Raw genomic sequence first — 21,550 nt, 5'->3', positions numbered from 1 at the left:
AGTTTTAAAAGCAAGGTCTTTAGCATTGGCTTAAATGCCTATCCCAAGACAAATACACTCTCCCATGCCAAGCCATGTGGTCAAAGAGGCTGTGAACTTTATGGAGCATACATGGGTTAAATCCCCATTAATAGCATCTAACTTAGGTTTAAATTCAACTCTACTCATTGAGCACTGTCACCTAGGAAAATGTAAGAGGGGGGTAGTTATTGTTAAAGGTTTATGGGTAGGATATTAGAGCATTAAGGATATTTAGATAATTATAAAGTATTTATTTTATTTTATTTAAAATTTAATTTTAAATTAAAGCATCAACAGAGAATATTCTCTATCATCACACGAGACCCATTAATTTGCTTGCCCGTACAAAATCCGGAGAGTTTTTACTCTTTGGGCAAAATTTTTTTTTGAAGTCTTAATTTATGCTAAGTATAGATTTTTCAAGCAACTATTTTTTTTGTGACAAAGGGGTATTATTTTTTTGATGGGTTTAACATAAAGTTTAATAGTTTTGTTAACAATGCAAGATCCATTTGATCTCCTAATAAGTATGAAATTGAAATTGGAATATTAACCATTCATAACATAATATCATTTATTTACTTATTTGTTAAACTGCCTTAACATATTTACACTTAAAATTCGCAAAATTGAACATCATCATTCTATCTCATTTTGATATTTATTCCTATAATTGAAAAGAAAATACGAAGAATCTCATAAGAACAATATCACTCAAAACACTATTTTATTGTCAACCTGATTCAAAGGCTCCACCGCGAAAGAACCAGGAAGAAAACCCAACATCGTTGCCATTACAACAAAGGTTTTAAAATACAATTTACACAATAGTTCAATCCCAAAATTTCAACAATCAAACTTAAGTTTCCTTCATTGCCCTTAACAAGGGACCCATTTCATTTTCTATAAAACATTGCTGAGGTCATGGAGGGAACAAAAATTGACCAGGTGACAAACAACATAACCAGGAAACTAAATCAGACATTCATATCCATACTAGGGTTTCACAACAAAATTCAACATTGAATCAAAACTAGGGAAAGGTGGATTTTTCCAATAGGAGATGTCAGACACAACACCAAAATAGGTGCCTAATTGGGGCTATAACTCAAGAACTTCTGTTCTTCCATTTTTACATGCCAAAACTCATACGTGGTTTGTGCTGACAGGTAGAGGCCCATAACACCCTACCCTCTCTCCCTCTTCTTTCCCTGAGAAGAGACTCTACACTGTTGGAGTCCAACTGAATACCTTTTTCAAAATTGGCCACTTCTGCCCTCTCCAAGGGTGAGTAATGCTAAAAAACCCATACAAGAAAACTTTGAAATTCAAGCAAAACATGAAAGAAAGCATTCAAGAAAACATGGTTTTCAATCCTTCCCAAACATACCCAACATACATACAAGCATACTAATAAACAACATAATAACATAAGCATGAACCAAGCATGAAACATCATGAGCAACATGAACAACATGAACAAAGGAGATTAAGAACTCCTACCTTCACAAAGAGGTTATGGTAAAATGAACAAATTGAGAAGAGCTTTTCATTCCTTGCCTTCAATCTTCCAAGACTTCTCTCTAAAAGTGGAGATTGGGTAACAACCAAAACTACTCCAAAAAGGGCCTCTAAATAAGATCCAACTCAACCACCAAAAAGGGAAATAACTTCCTCCACTCACCTAAAAATCTAGAAGTTTCTAACTCAACCAACCCTAAGGTTAACCTCTAAGCGGAGTTGAGGTTATTCAACTCATGGTAAATTTTCGCACTAAGGCAAAAGTAGACTTTTTGAGTGACCTCAAAAGTCAACAAAAGGGGCTTAGGGGGTGGAAAATGCCCCCAACCCATACCCATACCCCTTGGGTATAAAGATTTCATATTTTAAGGCCTTAGTAATTGATTTGGGACCAAACAACAGTTAGGAATATTTAAGAACATCTAACAACTCCAAAATGCAGATTAAGCACTAATCTAGATTAGGGGTAACTAAACTTGATTAAGAAACAAATTAGCAAAAAGGGCACTAACTTAGTCCAACGTAGGTCCATAGGTTACACAGTTAACCCTAACTAACATGTTGGAATGCATAAAAAATTTACGAGTGTCAAGTGACACCATAAAAAATACTTGTTACGAAATATTAACATTTACTGATCACAGAAAGATACATTCAAACATATCACAATACAATTAAGTTACGAACAACAAGGTTTCCACGAATGACACATAGGGATCAGTTTCGTCCCTCCGTTGGGTTTCTCAGCTAAAATATCTTGCACACTCATTACACACATCAATAGCCCCATAAAATCACATACACATATGTATATACGTATCAGGGAATCACATAAATTAAAACATACATCTTTCAATCAATTAGGGTTTCTCTCATCCTACTCATATTCTTAATCATTACAATTTCATAATCAAAGTGTTAATCTTGCATTTATCTACTTCATCAACATACATGTTCATAAAGCATTAAATAAAAAACTCAAATATCTAAAAGTAAACATCACACAACATGAAATAATATAATATGTTCAAGCATCAGATAGTGTCTCGACATCTCAAGTTGTGAGTATCAAAATAATAACGTATCAACTATGCTACAAAGGGTTGGGGTGAGGCCTCACACCATGGCTCTCCAAATATTATGCCAATATGTACTCATCTTTCATTACGATCCCACACAGACATTTAGTTCCCCGCATACAAGTATAGGTTTTCCTTACTCTACGGATCGTATTGTTCCCACTTTTGCAGAGATTAAAACCTTTCCAACATTTTTCAAAAATTCCAAAAATATTTGAATATTCTCAAAAATTCCAAAAACATTTGAATATTCCCAAAAATTTCAAAAACATTTGAATATTCCCAAAAATTCCAAAAAATTTGAATATTCCCAAAAATTCCTAAAACATTTAAATATTCCTAAAAATTCCAAATACATTCCAAAAATATCAAAAACAAACACAAACAATGTTCATCTGACACATTAACATTACCACCAGTTGTCCTTCTTCTTGCCACAAAAAAAAATACAAATTTTATTCTATTACGATGAAAATGACAACATTACATTCACATATCCTTTGGCAAATCATTTATTCTGGCCTCTCTTGGGGAGGTGGCAAGATAGGGTGTTCAATCAATGGGTTTTCTTCAAACCCAGCTCTTGACGAAGAAGCCCCTGGCATCAATCCTCTGTGTATCCACACCGCATCCATCAATCCTCTATGTATCCACACCACATCCATGGTAATCAAAAACCTACCACCACACAACTACGCATTTAATAGTTGTACAAATTCCCTATCCACAAACTGCATCTCCCGTTGGTTCTCATTTGAGGATGCCTGATGATAAAGTTCCATATAATAGGCAGCTTCCTAATGCACCTACATCATCCATTGGATATCCACGAACACATTCTTCACTAGTTTGTTTATTCTTGGTATAGTGATCGCTCATTGGGCCACATCCCACTCCTACTGCATTTGATCAGTTGCCATTTGCCAATGCTCCATGCCCACTTTTGTCTCACCCAACTGTTGCTACAATTGTCTCACCTTCGACTCACTCAATGGTAACTACTCCTATAGTTTCAATGACAGGGAGTTTAATTTTGCAATCACCTCCCTAAATGACTCAGACTACGATTGCAGCAACACTAACTCATTTTGCATGCTTTCCAACCCGATTTGTGCCATCTTTAGGGATTCCTGAAATCTCTGAGCTCACGACCCTCTGCCTGCATCTCTACGTCATTCGCTTCCAAATGCAATTTCTCCACACACAATTTCGCTTCTAGTTATTGCACCCACACCCACTCCATATTCACCGCCGCTTGGAGCCATCTTGTCTCTATTTGCGCTCCATCTTCTTTTGCCTTCTCTATCAATCACAGTAGAAACTCAACTTCTTGTTCGATATTCTTTGCTCGAACTCTCTCTGTAGCCAACATTCTTTGTAATTCTTCCATGTCACTTGATGATTGATCTCCACCCCTCGCCTCTAGCCACGATTCCTCCACATTTACACCACTTGCTTCCCCTTCTATTGATCCTTCTCCTGGAATTCTAAGGCTAATCAACTGACCTGCTCCACTCATCCCCTCACCTACAATAATATCTCCCACACTCCTTGGAGCTTTTTTCATGGACTATTGAAGATATTTTATCTCCCCTGCCTCCTCCTCTGCTTTGAACATACTCTTTATCATCTCGGGTGGACTATTCTCTGCCTGCATCATCGACTCATCATCATCCAATACCACCTGCAATGATTGTTGCATCGTAGTCCTTGAAAACATCATTAACACTAAAAAGGGTGTTTCTTCTGCTTAGATCCCCACATCTTCAGGTTGTGCCAACCCTCGTCCCATTTGACTTGATTCACCTTGCAGTTCAGGCTGATACACCAACTCCTCAGAGGTTTGCTGAATGTGTTTTTCTCTTCGCCCTTGCCTAATCCACCTTTCCTGGCTAGCATTTCCCTCCTGCTATGACTGATCTAGTGAGCCTGACATGCTTTTCACTTACTCACTACCTTGGACTTCTCAATCACTCTAACAACTAGGTTTTACAATTCACCTTGCTTCGTTCCATTCCCATACTATCCACCTATTTATGGCCATCACTTTCCTGGACTCACTCTTTAATGACCTTACCATGCATCCACTTCCTGCCACACTCGTATTAGGTACACTTTTGCCATTCCTGTACCATAATTACCACCAAAGAATTTCTGCCATCCTTCTCTGCCAACACACACTCTATGCATTCTGCTACCGATTTCCACTAACAAATCTCATAATTTGTTACCCAACCATTACAACCACTTTATCCATGGTTTGAACAAATTTTACACTTCTGCACACACTTGTCAGCACTACTGGTCCACAATTACTGATTTTTCTATTGTTATGCACTTATAGTACCTCGATGATGTACTTAAGTATAGGTACTAGGATGAAGTCATGATACTTTATTTGCCTTTGATTTTCCACTGTTCAATTCCCATGATTCTCTAATTTCATGGATTATTGGTGTCCACTTATAAGTGCCTCCTCTCATTAGGAAAGCCTTGTGTACCTCGACCAATTTTGTATGATATCTTAGGTGAGGAATTTATCTGGCATTTGATTGTTTATGTGCCTGCTTTTATTTATTGTAGCTATAACATTTTTTTCCAATAAATTGTCATACTTTTTAGGTACATTATTCGTGATTGGTGGTATTCTTGGTGTGACACAGTATTCATATCACCATAGCTGAGCTAGTGGTGGTTGTACTTGGTCACTTTTTTTATTAAACGCTCTATGATGACAGTTAATTTGCATCTCTTTACAATAAAAGTGATAGTTATTTTCATTCATTTAGTTTACATTTTCATCTTGGGTCTCTTGCAATCACACGATTAGCACATAAATCAGGATAATGCACATATGAATCTCATCAACAGTGCTTAACAACAAGGCTACCAACAATGAGTAAGGTTATTCAACAACAAGTCACCACCCAACATATTAGAAAAATGGTTAACACTCTACTATTGTAGACTCGGTCTCATCACAATACTACCACCTTACATCACACTTCATTCTTGCCTATCATCTATTCCACCTATTGCATTATGTGGCTTTTGAATCTCAAACAATTATGGTCACTAATTTATCCTATTCTCACCTCATGTTACATTGTGTGACTTTTGAATCTCAAACAATTTTGGGTCCCTATCCATAACACCATTAATCATATTTCATGCTTTCATTATTTCACCCATTCTTACTTGAATCTCAAGTTTCAATTGTAAGTTTCAAATCTCAAATGTTGAGCCCCATTCCTTCACATCTTTTCACCTCCACCATAATCATTTGCTTCCATACATTTCTTTCCATCTATCATCTCATTTACCATTTCATTTCCTTGCATTTCACCTTTCATTCACTTCATTTATCATTTTCTTTCCATTTATCATTATCCTTTCATCTAATCATATTTCATTTATCGCATTTCATTTCATTCCATCATTTTCATTACCCTTAAACATACTTCACTTCTCACATTGAAGATATATAAAGTCCATGATATAACAAGTACACAAGTTTGAACATCAAAAAGCTCAAATATCTCAAATATCAAAAGGATTGAATCCTCAACATCCAAAGGTAATCAACATCAACATCAAAAGGTCATCAACATCAACATAACATGGTCCCCATCATAAATGACATACATGATAAGCCAATAAAATGAACAGAAAAGCTCCACAAATCAACCCTGTGTCACACCACTTACATCATCTGTCTGTGTTTGATCCGAAGGTTCCTGGTCATTGGGGGTAGTCATCCCATCTCGAACAATCAAACACTGAACAACAACTTCAATTTTTCATCACAAGTGATCATCCTACATCAATCAAATCTCAACATCTAGCTATTCAGCTGCTGGTTCTACCTTGAACTTGTTATTTGTCCTACTCTATATCCTGAGATGGACATGTTAGTTATCCCCTACTCAACATCACTTTTTCTATCTACCCAATATCATTTGATTGATTCTGCACATCCCATTGTGACTACACATTCCTTGTCAACTGTTCTCATCAAAATTTTGAGAAATAAAATTGGAATATTCTTATTTCACACATTCATTTTTCCAATTTCATTTCTGAGGGGGTAGTATACCGGGGCATCAAAAAATTTCAAATATAAAAAACGTTCTACCCTGGGGCATCAAAATTTTCAAATATAAAAAATGTTCTACCCCAGGGCATCAAAATTTTCAAATATCAACCCCAACCATAATTTTAAACATTGAATCAAACAAAATCGAGGCATCCGAAGAAAACATCACAATATCAAAACATTGAATCAACAAAATCAATGATACTCAAACATCAAGTTATTAACAATCATACATCATATCAACCTCAAAACATCAAAACAACATTGATTAGACATTGAATCATCAACATTTGACCTAAAATCAGAGAATCAAGACAATCTTTGAACTATTATGCTTCACATATTAGCTCAAAGAGGGGCTTTTTTGACACCCAAAAATTGACAAAGACCTAATTACACAATTTCAATCAATCAACTCAAATAAAGGAGGAAATCAGAGGAAAACAAAAAACTTTCAAATTAAGAATTACATCAGGTCATTAATCGATTAAATCATCTATCAAATTAATAAGACCTAAATCAACTTCAAAAGAGGAGAAAAACAATTCAAAATCATAAAATGAAATTCAAAAGTGAGAGTGAAAGAGACAAAATTTTGAAAATAAATGAAACTTTTATTAAATCAATAAATCCATTTATCCTCACAAAATAAAAATCCTCCTTTTATATTATAAATAATTGAGAAATATCCACATTTAGCCTCAAATCAAGACTTTTGGGCTCCTCCTCTTGTCTCTTATCAGACATTTTAGTTGAAAAAAAAAATTCACATTTAGCCTCAAATCAAGACTTTTGGGCTCCTCTTCTTGTCTCTTATGAGACATTTTAGTTGAAAAGAAAAATCCACATTTAGCCTCAAATCAAGACTTTTGGGCTCCTCCTCGTCTCTCTTATAAGATATTTTAGTTGAAAAAAAATCCACATTTAGCCTCAAATCAAGACTTTTGGGCTCCTGCTCTTGTCTCTTATGAGACATTTTAGTCAAAAAGAAAAATTCACATTTTGCCTCAAATCAAGACTTTTGGGCTCCTCCTCTTGTCTCTTATGAGACATTTTAGTTGAAATAAAACCCACATTTAGCCTCAAATCAAGATTTTAAGACTCCTCCTCTTGTCTCTTATGAGACATTTTAGTTGAAATGAAACCACATTTATCCTCAAATCAAGACTTTTGGGCTCCTCCTCTTGTCTCTTATGAGACATTTTCAATTTAACTTCTATCCACCAGTTAAATGTAAAACCCAAATTCTTACCCCAACCCCTTCTAAAATCTTATAAATAGAAGGAGAATTCAAGAGCAAAGAGACCCAAGTTTTAGGCATTTGCATTATAGGCATATTCAAAGTTATAATATTGAACATATTAGCATTGTTATTCTAGCAAGTTTATGTCATTTTGATAGCATTTTAGCTTAGTTTTCATGTTATTTAGCATCATCTTAACACATGTTTGGCTCATTGCATGTCCATTTTGATAGTATTCTAAGAGTTGTCATTCACATGTAATCTGCATTTCATCTTAGATCTTGCACACATACTGATAGATTTGCATTTTAAGCATACTTCTCATTCTAGAACTGTCACTAAGATGTTGGTTTGAGAGAATTTTTAGTAGTTGTAGTTAGAGAAACATGGGACATTCGTAGAGTTTGCATTTTGACAATGATTTCTTGGGTTTAGTCTAGTTTGTTGTCATTTTGTTTGCACTCTACATCAAGGTTTCATGAATGCGTGAATATTCTGCATACATACATACATACATACATACTTACACACATATATATAACAATACACACCACGAAAAAAACAAACAAAAAAAACTACCTACTTACTACCCTATCCACATTGACCCACGTAATAGAAATGATTGGATAAAGTAAAACTTGGAAAGAAATTCATGTGAATGCCTTTACTAAGGTGCACATCATTTAGTAACCCTTAGACCAAGTTTTAGAGAGGGCACGCAAAAAGGTGAGAAAAAAAATATAAATGTATGTTATGGAGAGAGGGGCCCCTTTGGGTCGACGGTCCTCTCTCCACAAACTCCCTTCTTCAATCACGAACACTATGTTCTAGGATAGAGGTCGTCCCCAATCCCTTCACGTAGACTTCCCTACTACTCACGTCACTCTCCATCGCATGGGGAGAAGTAGACATAGGGACACGTGAATTAAGAGTGTTAGGAAATGTAGAATAATTTTGTATGTGGCTTACTGTTCAGGAAAGTCAAGGGGGTCATGGAAACTAGGAAAGTAGTATTGGGTTTGGAGTAAAGTGAGTAGTTAGGTTTTAGGAACTAGGTTGGTTTGTTATAGAAAATAGTGTTGTTTGATAATTCAAGGATGTTGGTTAGTAGCTAATATCGACATGTAGAGTATATTAGAAATTAAGTTAGGGTTAATATTAGTTAATGTTTAGTGTTATAAATTACTCTTTAGAAATAGCTAGCGATACATTTAGATTTAACTTAGTGTTAGTGAAGATGAAAGTAGATGATAGTAGAAATTTAATTAGTTAATAGGATATTTTAATTGGTTGTTAAATGTTATAAGTAAGAAAATTAAAAAAATAGTAAGTTGTGTAGTAGATTGGAAATGAGTCAAATTTTAGTGATATGTATCTAAGAAGTGACATATGTAAATCAATTGAGGGTTCACAAGGCTAGGAAATTAGAAGTTGCATAGTAGTATATAATTTGGAAGTTATTAAATTAATGACTTGGTGAATGATATAAGTTAGTAAGTGTGGTAGTGTGAAAATTTAATTTGACTAGTAGATAATATGAATAAATTAGTAAATAGTTAGTGTTACAGAATAATTTTCTTGTTAATTATAGGTCAATTTAGTTGTGAGGTTATGTATTCAACTATCTTGCAATTTGAAAACATGGAAGTTAGAAGGGAAGAGTAATGGACTTGTGTATGATGAGACCTATTTATGATAATAATTAAATGATGTTGGAGTCAGATATGGGTATGTATCCATCTATACACCCATTGATTAATCCAAACCATTATGTGAACCTATATTCACTAAAGAATTCACAATGAGATACATTGACAAGGTAAAAAATTTACTTTCAAAGATAGGTCACAGAACTAAATCGACGTTTAAAATCTGCATTTGCATAACTTAGGCCTAGTGGACAAACATACCCTTTATGAGATCCACCACCTAATAAATATGTTAGTACTTGAATTCTAATAATATGCAAGCATTGGTGAATCATAATGTAAATAGATCTCCCATTAATTTGTTGACATTGTGATACTAGGTTATTGAATGAAATAACTCACTTGACCTAGATACCTAACAAGGAGTATCCAATCAAACCACATCCTATAAGTACTTGCATAATAATTACATATCATTGTGATATCCAAGGCCTAGCTAGGAGGTGTGAATGCAACATGACATTGTTAAGTATATTACTCTATCTAAATCAACATATTGAAATGATTACCTTCAATAAATGATAGTAGTAAGGGTTAACACATACCCCACCTTATGAGCATAGCTAATACTCAAAGACCCTAAGTAGATGGAACTCGAACACATGAGTAATCAATAACCTAGTGACAACGTGTATGTGTCAATATGTGATTCCCTAAGTTTAGTTCTCAAATAATTTAAAGAAACAAAAAAAATTATTTTTATTCTTTTAAATAATAATAATAAATTAAAAAAAAAGTTAGTTGTGTTTTGTCCTGAAATTTTGGGCATGACAGTGAACAATGACATTTGAAAACTAAATGTCTCTTTCTTTACAATTCAATTAAATGATAGAGCCAAGGCATGCAAAGAGAATGAGAGGTTGGGTTGCAAAGAGAGGATTGAAATTTAGAAAGTGGAAAATGAAGATAAGATATATAAGGTGAATTAAGGTAAAAATGATTTGGTTAACTAGAGTTTTAAGGATATTATGTACTTAGGAAGAATGATGCTTATTTGAGAAAACATATCAAGGATATAAAGGTACTTAGTTTCTTAGGGTTGATGGGAACATCGACACCAACTATTTTTTTAAAAGTGTGAATACTAATAACTAAATAATCTTCCATGCATTAGGAAAGATTGCAAATGTAGAGAAATTTCCTACTGTGTATCCAAGTAAGAAATTTGTTAGGGGTTGATTGCATGTTTCCATATGGTGCAAAAGTTCATGAAAGGATTTATTCTTTGGTAGCCAAGTATATCATCAAGGTTTCAAGCTTTACTTGGATACTTGTACATAGTGTAAACATGCAGTAAAACTTGATTTGCAAGTTACACAGTCAATTCTTATTTTGATTATATTTTTGGAGACTAATGTAGACAATAATTCAATGACTAAAAAGAATCAAATTCAAACCTAAGCCATCAATAACCATGACAACTTGTTAATTAAAATTTCACTTTGAAATGCTTATGGAAATTCACTCTCAATTGATTGCCCATAACAAAGGACTTCATAAATAACTCAAAACAATTACATATTTCTCATCAAAACCATTTCAATTAAAACAATCACACCTAGATGGCACACACATTTTGATCACCATTTTCAAAATTTAAGTATGACAAACAAATAGAGAGAAACATTAGATCTTGCAACAAATTTAACATAAAAAATGTAACACTTCTCAGTACATAATTTTATCAAGAAATTAGATCCAAATAATTATACCATTATAAAGTCATAATTAAAAAAAAATCCACTAGCATATGATAAATGATGAAAATATATAATTTTAAAAAATGAAAAAAAATAATTCTTTTATAATACACAATATGAATCTATATATAAGTCTACATATGACTTATAACAATACAAGACTATCTCCAGTTTGTGAAAAGTATAATCGTACTACAAACAAAGACTACTAGATGTTATCAGAATTCAGCTCCACCTCTCATTCGAATATTAGAACACTTAGCAATCAGATCTAGATGATGCTCATAGAGATGAAACACTCCCACTTCTGAAACTAGGTAGCCTAATTGTGCTACAAACAAAACTTACACCTAATTCTCATTCGTCTTCGAAAAATTTAGCTCACACAGCAGACCGTTACACGGTACTCCCGCTTCCCCATGTCACCAAGGGATTAATTATATCGTTGTCATGCCACCATTACATTAGCTAGCAATCATAAAGGCTCCAACGGGACATTACAAGACCTCTTTCCACTTGATTCTCCTTTTACTATCTCTCCGCGGGCCAGGGACGGCAAAAAGAAGCATAAATACCCCCTTTTCTCCCCTCAATTTCCTCATTCCATTTCTGCTCTTCTGGTTTTTTTGAACAGAAATCAAGCATCGCTAGCTGTAGATCTTCTTGAAATCGATCTGTTTATTTGCAACATAGTAACTGTATAAATGGCCGGATCAGCCCTAAATTTGGCCGTAATAGTGATAATGATGATGATTTCAACAGTATTTTGTGCGGAGGCAGAGGGGCCCAGTCCATCTCCTATCACAGGCGCAGCTTCCATGGCGGCGTTGCCTTCTTTAGCAGCTGTTCTTGTTGGATCTCTTGTTGCCTTTCTGGCTTGTGTTTTCCATTGAAGTGTTTTTTCAGGAATGATCTATCGGACGCCTTCGTTTCCGTTTCCGTGCGAGGATTGTCCTTTCGATTGACGAGATATTAGGGTTTCTTATTTGCTTAGGCGGCCATGCTGCTTCAGTCTGTTCAGTGATTTTGCACAGAAGATTCTTTCCGAGATTTCATTGTTTAGCTGATTACGAAATAATGGGTCCTTATTTTGGACTCCGCGGATTTGTGCCTTACAGGGCCGTTTTTTCGGTATGATAAAATTAATTATATAAATCTTGGCTCAACTCTTAAATTTTTCGAGTTCAAATATGTTTTCGGTACTCACATCTGGTATATTTCAAGGGAGTTGAACATGGAATCTTCTGATGTATTGGTTGTGTTTTTTTAAAGTGGAATCATAGTATAATGTTTTATTACCATTTTTAATCCAAGACTGATGATCTTGTGGTGGCATAAAAGTCTAAAATAAGAGCCCATGGAGATAGAAACAATTTTGTTGGAGCTTGAGTTCCTGCTTTGGAAAACTTAAGTTCCTCGTTGGAAAAATAGAAAGACGAAAATAAAGAAACATTTGAACATTATAAAGAACATAATAAATAATTTTTTATTATGTTTAATAAGCTAAAACATAATTATACAAGTAATAATATATTTAATTTAAATAGGATAGTTGGAAGGAAGATATAGGATCTTATAACTTATACTTAAACGATATATTTTAAACCCCGAAGGACTACAACAGAAACCCAAAAATTGAATTCCAAAAGAAACTTCTCGAATTCAAAATGCAACAACATAGGCTCGAAGAGCGCCCAAAAGGGTATCCAAAACCACTCTCAAAAAGATTCAATCACGAAGAAAAGTGCTCGCTGATGGCACGCACAGGTTTTTCACAAAAACTGTGCGACACTTTTTACTAAGGGAGGGCGACACTTCTCCCTTACTGAGTGCGACACTTCTCAAGAAGGCATGCGATACTGGAAAAGTATCGCGCGACATTTCTCATAAAGCCGTGCGACACTCTTCCAGTGTCATACGACACTTCTTCAGTAATGCGTGCGACACTTTACAGTCTCGTGCGACATTCTTTCTATGGGCGTGCAATACTTTATCAGTGTTGCACAATGCTGAACAAATGTCGCCCATAGAAAGTAAAAACACTTCTAGAACTCAAAAACGGGGAAAAACCAACAAAAGAACCTCTACACCGGGGAGTACCGAATCCACGCGAATCGAGGAATGAACACTCGAGTGCAAGAACAACCCAGAATGAAGAACACCAAACCATCTAAACTACAACAACAAAGAACACACTGAAAGTAAGCATTGCAAAGAACAAAAGCAACATCACAATGTACATAAATACATCTCAGGAACAAAACAACCAAACTAAGTACGCGGTTCCTCCCAACCATCAATAGCATCATAAGACCATTGTGGGTCCTAGCCATCCCCCGCGCGTAACATCCCAAGCCATCGACCAAATCGTCGGTACTGTCGTAATAGGGACGTCACTACTAAAACATGCATAATAATAGCATAAGAAAATCTAACATGCTAGTGATAACGCATAAGATAATCCTACAGTAGATAACATCACCTATCACATGCTAAACAACAGTAAGCAACAGATACACTACTAAATCAAATAACGTCATATAATCATATGCTAAACATCATGATAAGGGAATGCGTCAAGTAAACTAACATCATCTAAACATGATATACAAGCATCCCAATGAAAGCATAAATCACAAGAAAGCATACTCCAGAACTCGAAGTACCAAGTGAAGACATCCAACAACGGTCGCACTAGGACAAAAGATCGTCTCTGTACACCGATCCCTAGCAGTGGTGAAGGTAGCTACTCCTCCCAACCACGTGGCACCCGTAGGTCCACACCCGCCGTGCTGATGGAGATAATGACCCAACCATAAACACACATAAAGCACAACATCCAAGGCTAACACTCACGCCAGACAGTATGATGGCTGCAACCAAGAAACTAAGACAATGCAAGGAGTACAGGTCCTGGTCAGACACTCAAAAGGCTGCTAAGTAGGGGCTGACATCATGGAGAGTCGCTTGGCATCGACAAGCCCAAGCTAGTATAGGCAACTACTCTTCTCAACAGAAGGCGCACAACCTAGGTTAGCTACTCTTCACGACGGAAGGCGCACAACTCACACATTTTAATTATCTTGTATTTATTATCACCCAAAGTTTTAATTTAATTATCACTTATATAAAACTTCCTCTGCCAACCGAGAAGTAGTCACCAGGTTACAGGATAGAAGCCCCCTCCATATGCTACCCTACCCTACCCATGCTCATCCTACGACAAGTGCCCGTGGGCATGCATACTCCCATCCCAACCCCAATGATCATAACTTCCGGCAAATCCACGAAAGATCGGACCTCGCAAGTCACCCAACAAATGTACGCGTACGTACTCGTGTGTGGCGTAGCACCATCACGAAGATCATAACACAAGGACAGGAATGAGAACACAATGCAAAGAAAACACCCAACTGAAAGCAACACGGGAAGGACGGATTCTACACGAATCCCAAAGCCAATAAAACCATACATCATAAAATCACTTAATTGACCTCAATCTGAGAGTATAGAATCTACACGAATCTCAATGATGTAACAAGACCAAACATTGTGAACTCACTCAACCGGCCTCAATCCGAGAGTATGGATTCTACACGAATCCTAGCGTTCATGAAACAAAAGCAAAGGTCCAACAAAATCCATAACAAGTGTAAAATCACTCAACCGAACACAACGTCGGGACTACGAATGCAACACGCATCCCAATGCAACATAAAAGTGCAAAAGTGGTATGACTAATATCCAAATAGATCATCAAGGTCCACGACCCACATTGTGCCAAGAAAACTCGAGAAAACAGGGCGACACGCAAAATGAGGTAAAAATTTCAAAATTTTGAAAAACTTCAAAATTAAAACCCATTTGGCCTTTGGGTTCAAAAATCCAAAAAATCCAAAAATAAATGGAATCGGACACCATATGCAAAAATGACCAGCATAATGGTGCAAAATCCCAAACCCTCATCCCAAAAAATAGGAAAATGTTCATACTCGCCCAACCGGGTCGAACTAGCATACAAAAACGGAGGGGAACACTAGTTCTCAGCCTCCAAACAAACGACTACCAAAAACAGAAGCAGAAACGGAGCAGAAACAATAAAACGGGAAAGCCCTACCTCACAGCCAAAAGGGCAAAATGGGAATCTGAACCATAAAATAAGTATCCCGCAGAAGTAGCTGAAAATCGCGGCAATCCAAGGTTTCCCCGAGCTGGATCCAACGAGCCCAACCTCGCGACGATCCCACGCCCATAGCTCCCACAACGAACAAAACAGTAAATCCTCATGAAGAGGATTTTGGGTTTTACTCTCCAACTTTTCAATTTGAAAGTGAGAAGTGAGGAATTAAATTCCTTTTTGGATACTTATTCACTTTTAGGGTGAATAATCGATTAGGGCATTTAACCAACCAATCCAGTTAAACCCCGAATCGACCCAAATGAAAACAGGCTATTCCTATAAATAGGAATTCATCTATGGCAAAGCTGCCAAAAATTAAAATAAAACAATTAAAAAGCCCGAAAACCCAAAAACACATAAATCTCCTAAACAACTTTCGCGACAAAGTGAAACTCTAAATGCACAGACATGCTTACTGGTCTAATCACATAATGCAAATGAGTTCGGATTTAATAATCACCGAAAGGTTTAATTTAAACATTTAATTAAGGGTACGTCGACCATACAAGGACGACATTGGTAAAATATGAACGACTGAATCACTAACTCCATGTGCCACTGCCAGGGATATAATCCTGCACACTAAACAACACGATCAAGTGCAATTGCATATAATAATATAGTCGAAGCAATAAATGCATTAAATCACCTAATTTAACCATTTATTTAATTATATTAAAATAATCTATTTACATCACTCACGTTCGCATAAAGCATAGCAACGCAGGAATGAAGTAAATAACCATAGCATTAAATCCATCATATAGCGAAATCAGAGGTATGTCCAAATACCAGATAACCAGATAACATCGTAAAACACACTGTCATCTCAAAATGGCATCATCATGCAATATGATTAACTGAACAACATAGTAGTATAACATCTATGATACTGGAATCAAAGAGTAACGTTTGACCCTCAGGTCATCTCAAATGTAAAACATCACATAAGAACAGATATCTCTCAGATCAAAATAAAACAAGGTAAATGTCCGCAGCACATAACCAAATAATCCAACAAGAACAATCCATTCTAATCATTAATGCATTTAATAAAGATTGATTACTCTACAATAAAAAGGCATTTAAAACACATAAATAACCATAGTCATAAACATGACTAACCACTGCTACAGGAACCTAGTCCAGTGTAGCATGGTAATGGTACATAGTGCAATCCCTGCACACATCTCAAGGTAATCACGGAACAACCTCATGATACCACATCGATCCTGGTAACCAGTGGCACCAACCTCAGTGAACCAAAAAAAATCACATCATAATCTCAAAGATCAGTCAAAAGCATAATCAACGCAACTGATAAAGGAACATAAATCCAAACACCTCAACGATGTAGACCACTCAGGGTCAGAATCATGATCCATCACAACAAAAGATCAGCAAGGGTGCATCCATCAGGACGACTTACAAAAGTCAAATGGGAGAGGCACTACAATACTAATGTTCAGTCAACACTAGATTTGCTCGACACTAATTGTGGCTCGGTTGACACTAGCATCACTCAACATTCCTTAACCTTCTACTCTATTGCTCGGCTTGGCTTAACTTTCTTGACATAAATAATCGCTTTTCTTTATCAAAGTCTATCTAATGAAATGTCCATTGTAGCTTCATTTTTATAACTCAACCTTTCTTCTAGGTGCTATTGTTATGAGCAATTTCTCAAATCCTCTTCATCAATCAAATAAATATGACATTTAGAGTAGGTAGCAATATGTCTTATCAATATATTTGACATCAATGACAAAACAACAATTGTTCCAATTGTAAGTTTCCAACAATATTTCCAACTTTTTCTTCCACAAATGCAATCCCAAACCAAAATGGCCCAATCTATTCAAAGAAAACAAACTGTCTAGCCAATTAGGAGGCCAAAAAATCAAAATTCCCATGCCACATAAACATTTCCACAAGCAAAAAAAAAGAGAGTACCAAAATAAGAAACCTAATTGTGCACCAGAACTACTAGATCATCTTAAGGAAAATTGGGTGATGTCAAAATCAAAAGTTTGTGCAATCCAAAAAATTTAAGCAACAAAAAAAGAGAGAAAAAGAAAATAAATTCAAACACAAATTACAACCAATCAAATCTATAAACCATCCTTTCCATTGAGTATCAATCAAAACTTACATTTAGTTTGCTCCTATGGTTGAAGGCTAGAAAATCCAAAAATAAAATTAACATCCACATTATGGGGCCTTTGGTTCAAAAGCTTAGTATAGAGCACAAAATGATCCAAATAACACTTATAGTGTCCTATGGCTTTACCAAAAATCTAGTTGCAAGGAAGCCTAAGAAAGTTCACTGAACAAAAACCCCCCACTTCGAAGGAAGTCTAGAGAAATGAGTGAAGAAGCTTACAAATTGAGGATCTGATGCATAATATAAATAAAATAAAAATTCTAATGTCAAATCAACTTTTCATGCCATTTTTTACCTTTGTAAACCATGTTGTTGCATGTAGAAGACATATTGACAACTGGAAGACATATGTTGACAACTGGAAGAATCATAAAATGTTAACTTAGTTGACAGAATGAATGTAAACAATTATCAAAAACTACCGAGATAAATTGAAATAGCCAATGAGAAAATAGAAATTAAATGTAGAATTTTGATTTTAATAGAAATATAGTTTAAGACTATATGTATAAAAAGATTTTGCACCTTTTTTGAGAGAAAATTAATATTAGAATGACAACCGAAAACTATAGTCTCCTACATTAACAATAGGGACTAATAAGCAATGCTTTTGTTTAAAATATGACTACAAAAACAATAATTAGGATTTTGTTATTCTGTCTTCTAGATGTAAAGAATGAATTTAAAAGACAAGTTGGATGATATGATCAATTATTTTATCTTTCTTCTAACAAACACAAACAACTGACGTCAAAGTTCATGTCAATAGTGCAATACATTTAGCTATTGAAAAATGTAAAGGGCTTTGTGATTTGAACAAGGAAAATTGTGAGCGCTTAGACTATAGCCTTATAGAGGAGGCTTCTTAGAGAAATATTATTTAAGCAAGTCATGTATGCACTATTATTGAAATTATTCTTGTGTCTACAATATTTGTTGTTGAATTTATGTCTTGAATAATATGTGTGAGTTGGCTTGTGATAACTTTGCATGAAAAATGAGAAAATTTGTTAAGCTTATTTTGAGTAAGTCTATAAAGAACCATCTTATTGTTGCAATAAGTAACATATCAATACTAACATCATTCATTTGAAATCTTTTTAACAACTAAAAAATCAAACAACAGCTCTCAGAGAGCTTGAGTCCCTGCCTTATGCAAGGGATAGAAGACGTGAGGCATGTGACCATTGTCATTTAGTATTGTGTATTCTAAGAAATTTAGAATTCAATTTTCACTAATAACACAATGAAGCATCTTACTACCTATCCTTCAGTGGATCTTTGAAGAAGAATTGTATCATAGGTATCATGTGATTTTTCTTATTTCTTCTATGTTCATATGTGGGCTACTATATTTGGACAACATTAAATTTACAATGAGACTAAAGCCAACATTACAATAAATGTAATCTTACTTGGAGCTTTGAATGATACATTTAAGTTGCAATTCTTAGTTTAGATTGATATTTCAAAAAGAGTGCACTAATGGCTAACACTTTTTTGACAATTCAATGAATGCCATTCATTCTTTACCAACAACTCAACGTTGAAACCTATAACCAAGTTCCCATCAACCAACAACTCAAAGGATGAAAATTTAAGGATTTCTATGAATATACATATATGTATGTGGCATACATCCAAATAATATATTCAATGTATTAAAAAAAAAAAACTTTTAAATCACCACTATTACTATATTTTATTAGACATTGAATTACATATTGAATCATACAAATGATCTATAGCCAAAAACAAAAATGGAAAAAAATTAACATATGTGTAGCAAAGCAAAATGGTACAAGAATTGTCAAGTGATTGGCATAAACAAACTTCAATAAAAAAAGCGGACATAAAATAATTTAGAAGCCAATAGAATCATCTCACAAAATATTTTCTGAAGCAACAACCGACTAAGATTGGACACATGTATAGTTGAATTTAAAAGAAATAAATATATTTAATTTAATTTCTTAACCAAAGTAATACAAATATATACCAAAGCAACACAAGTGTAAAAAGGTGCAATTCACAAGCCCTTTCCTGTAGGGGTAGGACATAGCAATGATATAAAAAAAGGCAGCAATGTTTCAAAATGAGATAAATGGAATTGGATTGTTCACTGACTGGTAGAGTTCTAAAGTTTAATTTAAGAATTTGGCTTTAGAATTTTTTTTAATTGAATAAAGCAAAATGAATAAAATACATAAAATCAATCAATTGCTCCAATAGCTTAGCAACTAACTAGCTCCAAAGAGCTACAACCAAACAAAAACATATTACGAAGACATTATAGACTGAATTTTAACATGCATTGAAGCTCCTTTGAGCAAAATACATCTTTTTTGAATAGCTGCAGCAGCTGGTACTTAATTCTGTCAAGCTGCTTACTAATCTTTCACTAGGCCTTGGGTCCTCCCTGCAAGAGGTTACACAAAAAGATTGTTTGGAAAATGATGTCAGAGTAAAATTGAAAAATTTCTCCTTCAAGATGCGTCTTGGAATTAGAAAATATAACCCCGCATCTACATTTCCATATGTTAAGTAATATGATTTGCCACAAAGAATCAACTACAATATTAGTTTTAAGATTAACTCCTAAAATAACTTCCTTCTAACTTAAAGAGTGTTTGAAGATAGCTGGAAGAAAAGTGAAGACAACAGTCCACTTTTTCTTAGCCCATATACAATCCCAAAAGAGATGTTTTAGATCTTTCTCTCATAGAAAAAATAGGCATTTAGTAGGTTGGATCATCAAACATCTCAACCTATTACCTATTGGCAATTTGAGATGTAAAACTTTCCAGGCCAGAAGTTGAGCATTAGCCTTAGCTTTAAAAAGTTAGATTTGGGCACTCAAATTACTACAAGTGTTTTCATTGAATTTATTATTCCATTTGTTATTAAGTCTTGGATTTAGAGGCATTGGCAACACACAATTTAAATAGATTTTTTTGAGGGGAAAGTGGCCAAATTGATGCGTAGACAACCACCACCAGTCCTTTGACAAGTTGCATTCTAATGGAGTGCAGATCTTCATAGAAAGCTCAATAGGGACCAATGATCTAAAAAATATAATAAATTTCTTGAATCTGCTATGCAAATAAAAACTGTGTTTAATGGTTGTCCAAGATGCCCAATATAGAGAATTAAAGTCCCACAAATATTTGAACTAATGAACTCCTTTCTTAAAAAGATAACAAGCATGTTTTTGAAAAGCTACAACAAGAGGCTAATCATGACATTGAACCAATTTGTTCCACCAAATAGAAGAATCGTTAAAATTGAAACCATGCTACAAGGAAGGATTTCTCCAATTCAAAAACTTGCAAACTAACTACCAAGCTTTCGAGATAGACTGCAAAGGGAAGGAAGCTTTAATTTGAAAGGAAGGGGTCAATAAAATTTTATCCACCCATCTGACTGATTGCCATCTTTTATAAGCAAATGCATGAGAAATATGGAACCAAACTAGCTTCTTCCAAGGTTCCTCCCCATCAATAATTCTAATTATCCACTTGGCAGCCAAGTAAACCCCTTGAGTTTGGGGGTCCAATAAGCCCAAGCCACCCTTAGATTTAGGTTGAATGTAATGCAACCATGAAGTATATGTATAACTAGCATTGCCAATCCACTTGGACCACAGAAAGTGTCAAACACGTTTAGTAAGATCATTATAACATTTTTTAGATGGCATCTAGCTTAAGGAATAATAGACATGAGAGGCCAAAAAAAAGGATTCGCCACTTGAATCTTGCCATCTAGAGATAAGTATTTATTTTTCCACACATATAATTTGGATTTGAATTTGTTAAGAAACCAATTCCACATATCAGA

General features: G+C 34.9%; 1 protein-coding gene across 1 annotated transcript; it reads left to right on the top strand.

Annotated features, from left to right (window-relative positions):
• Nucleotides 1-11,810: 11,810 nt before the first annotated feature.
• LOC149576643 (uncharacterized) lies at nucleotides 11,811-12,558 on the top strand. The gene has a single exon (XM_089817737.1). It carries the CDS (start codon nucleotides 12,074-12,076, stop codon nucleotides 12,260-12,262), a length of 189 nt encoding a protein of 62 aa, XP_089673863.1. The 5' UTR covers nucleotides 11,811-12,073; the 3' UTR covers nucleotides 12,263-12,558.
• The last annotated feature ends 8,992 nt before the right edge of the window (nucleotides 12,559-21,550 follow it).

This window comes from Cupressus sempervirens, chromosome 1 (genome assembly GCF_028749045.1).
Source record: "Cupressus sempervirens isolate cs-2001-9-10 chromosome 1, ASM2874904v1, whole genome shotgun sequence".
NCBI lineage: Eukaryota > Viridiplantae > Streptophyta > Pinopsida > Cupressales > Cupressaceae > Cupressus > Cupressus sempervirens.
Note: the sequence above shows the minus strand (reverse complement) of the source record. Positions and strands in the feature narration are given on the sequence as shown.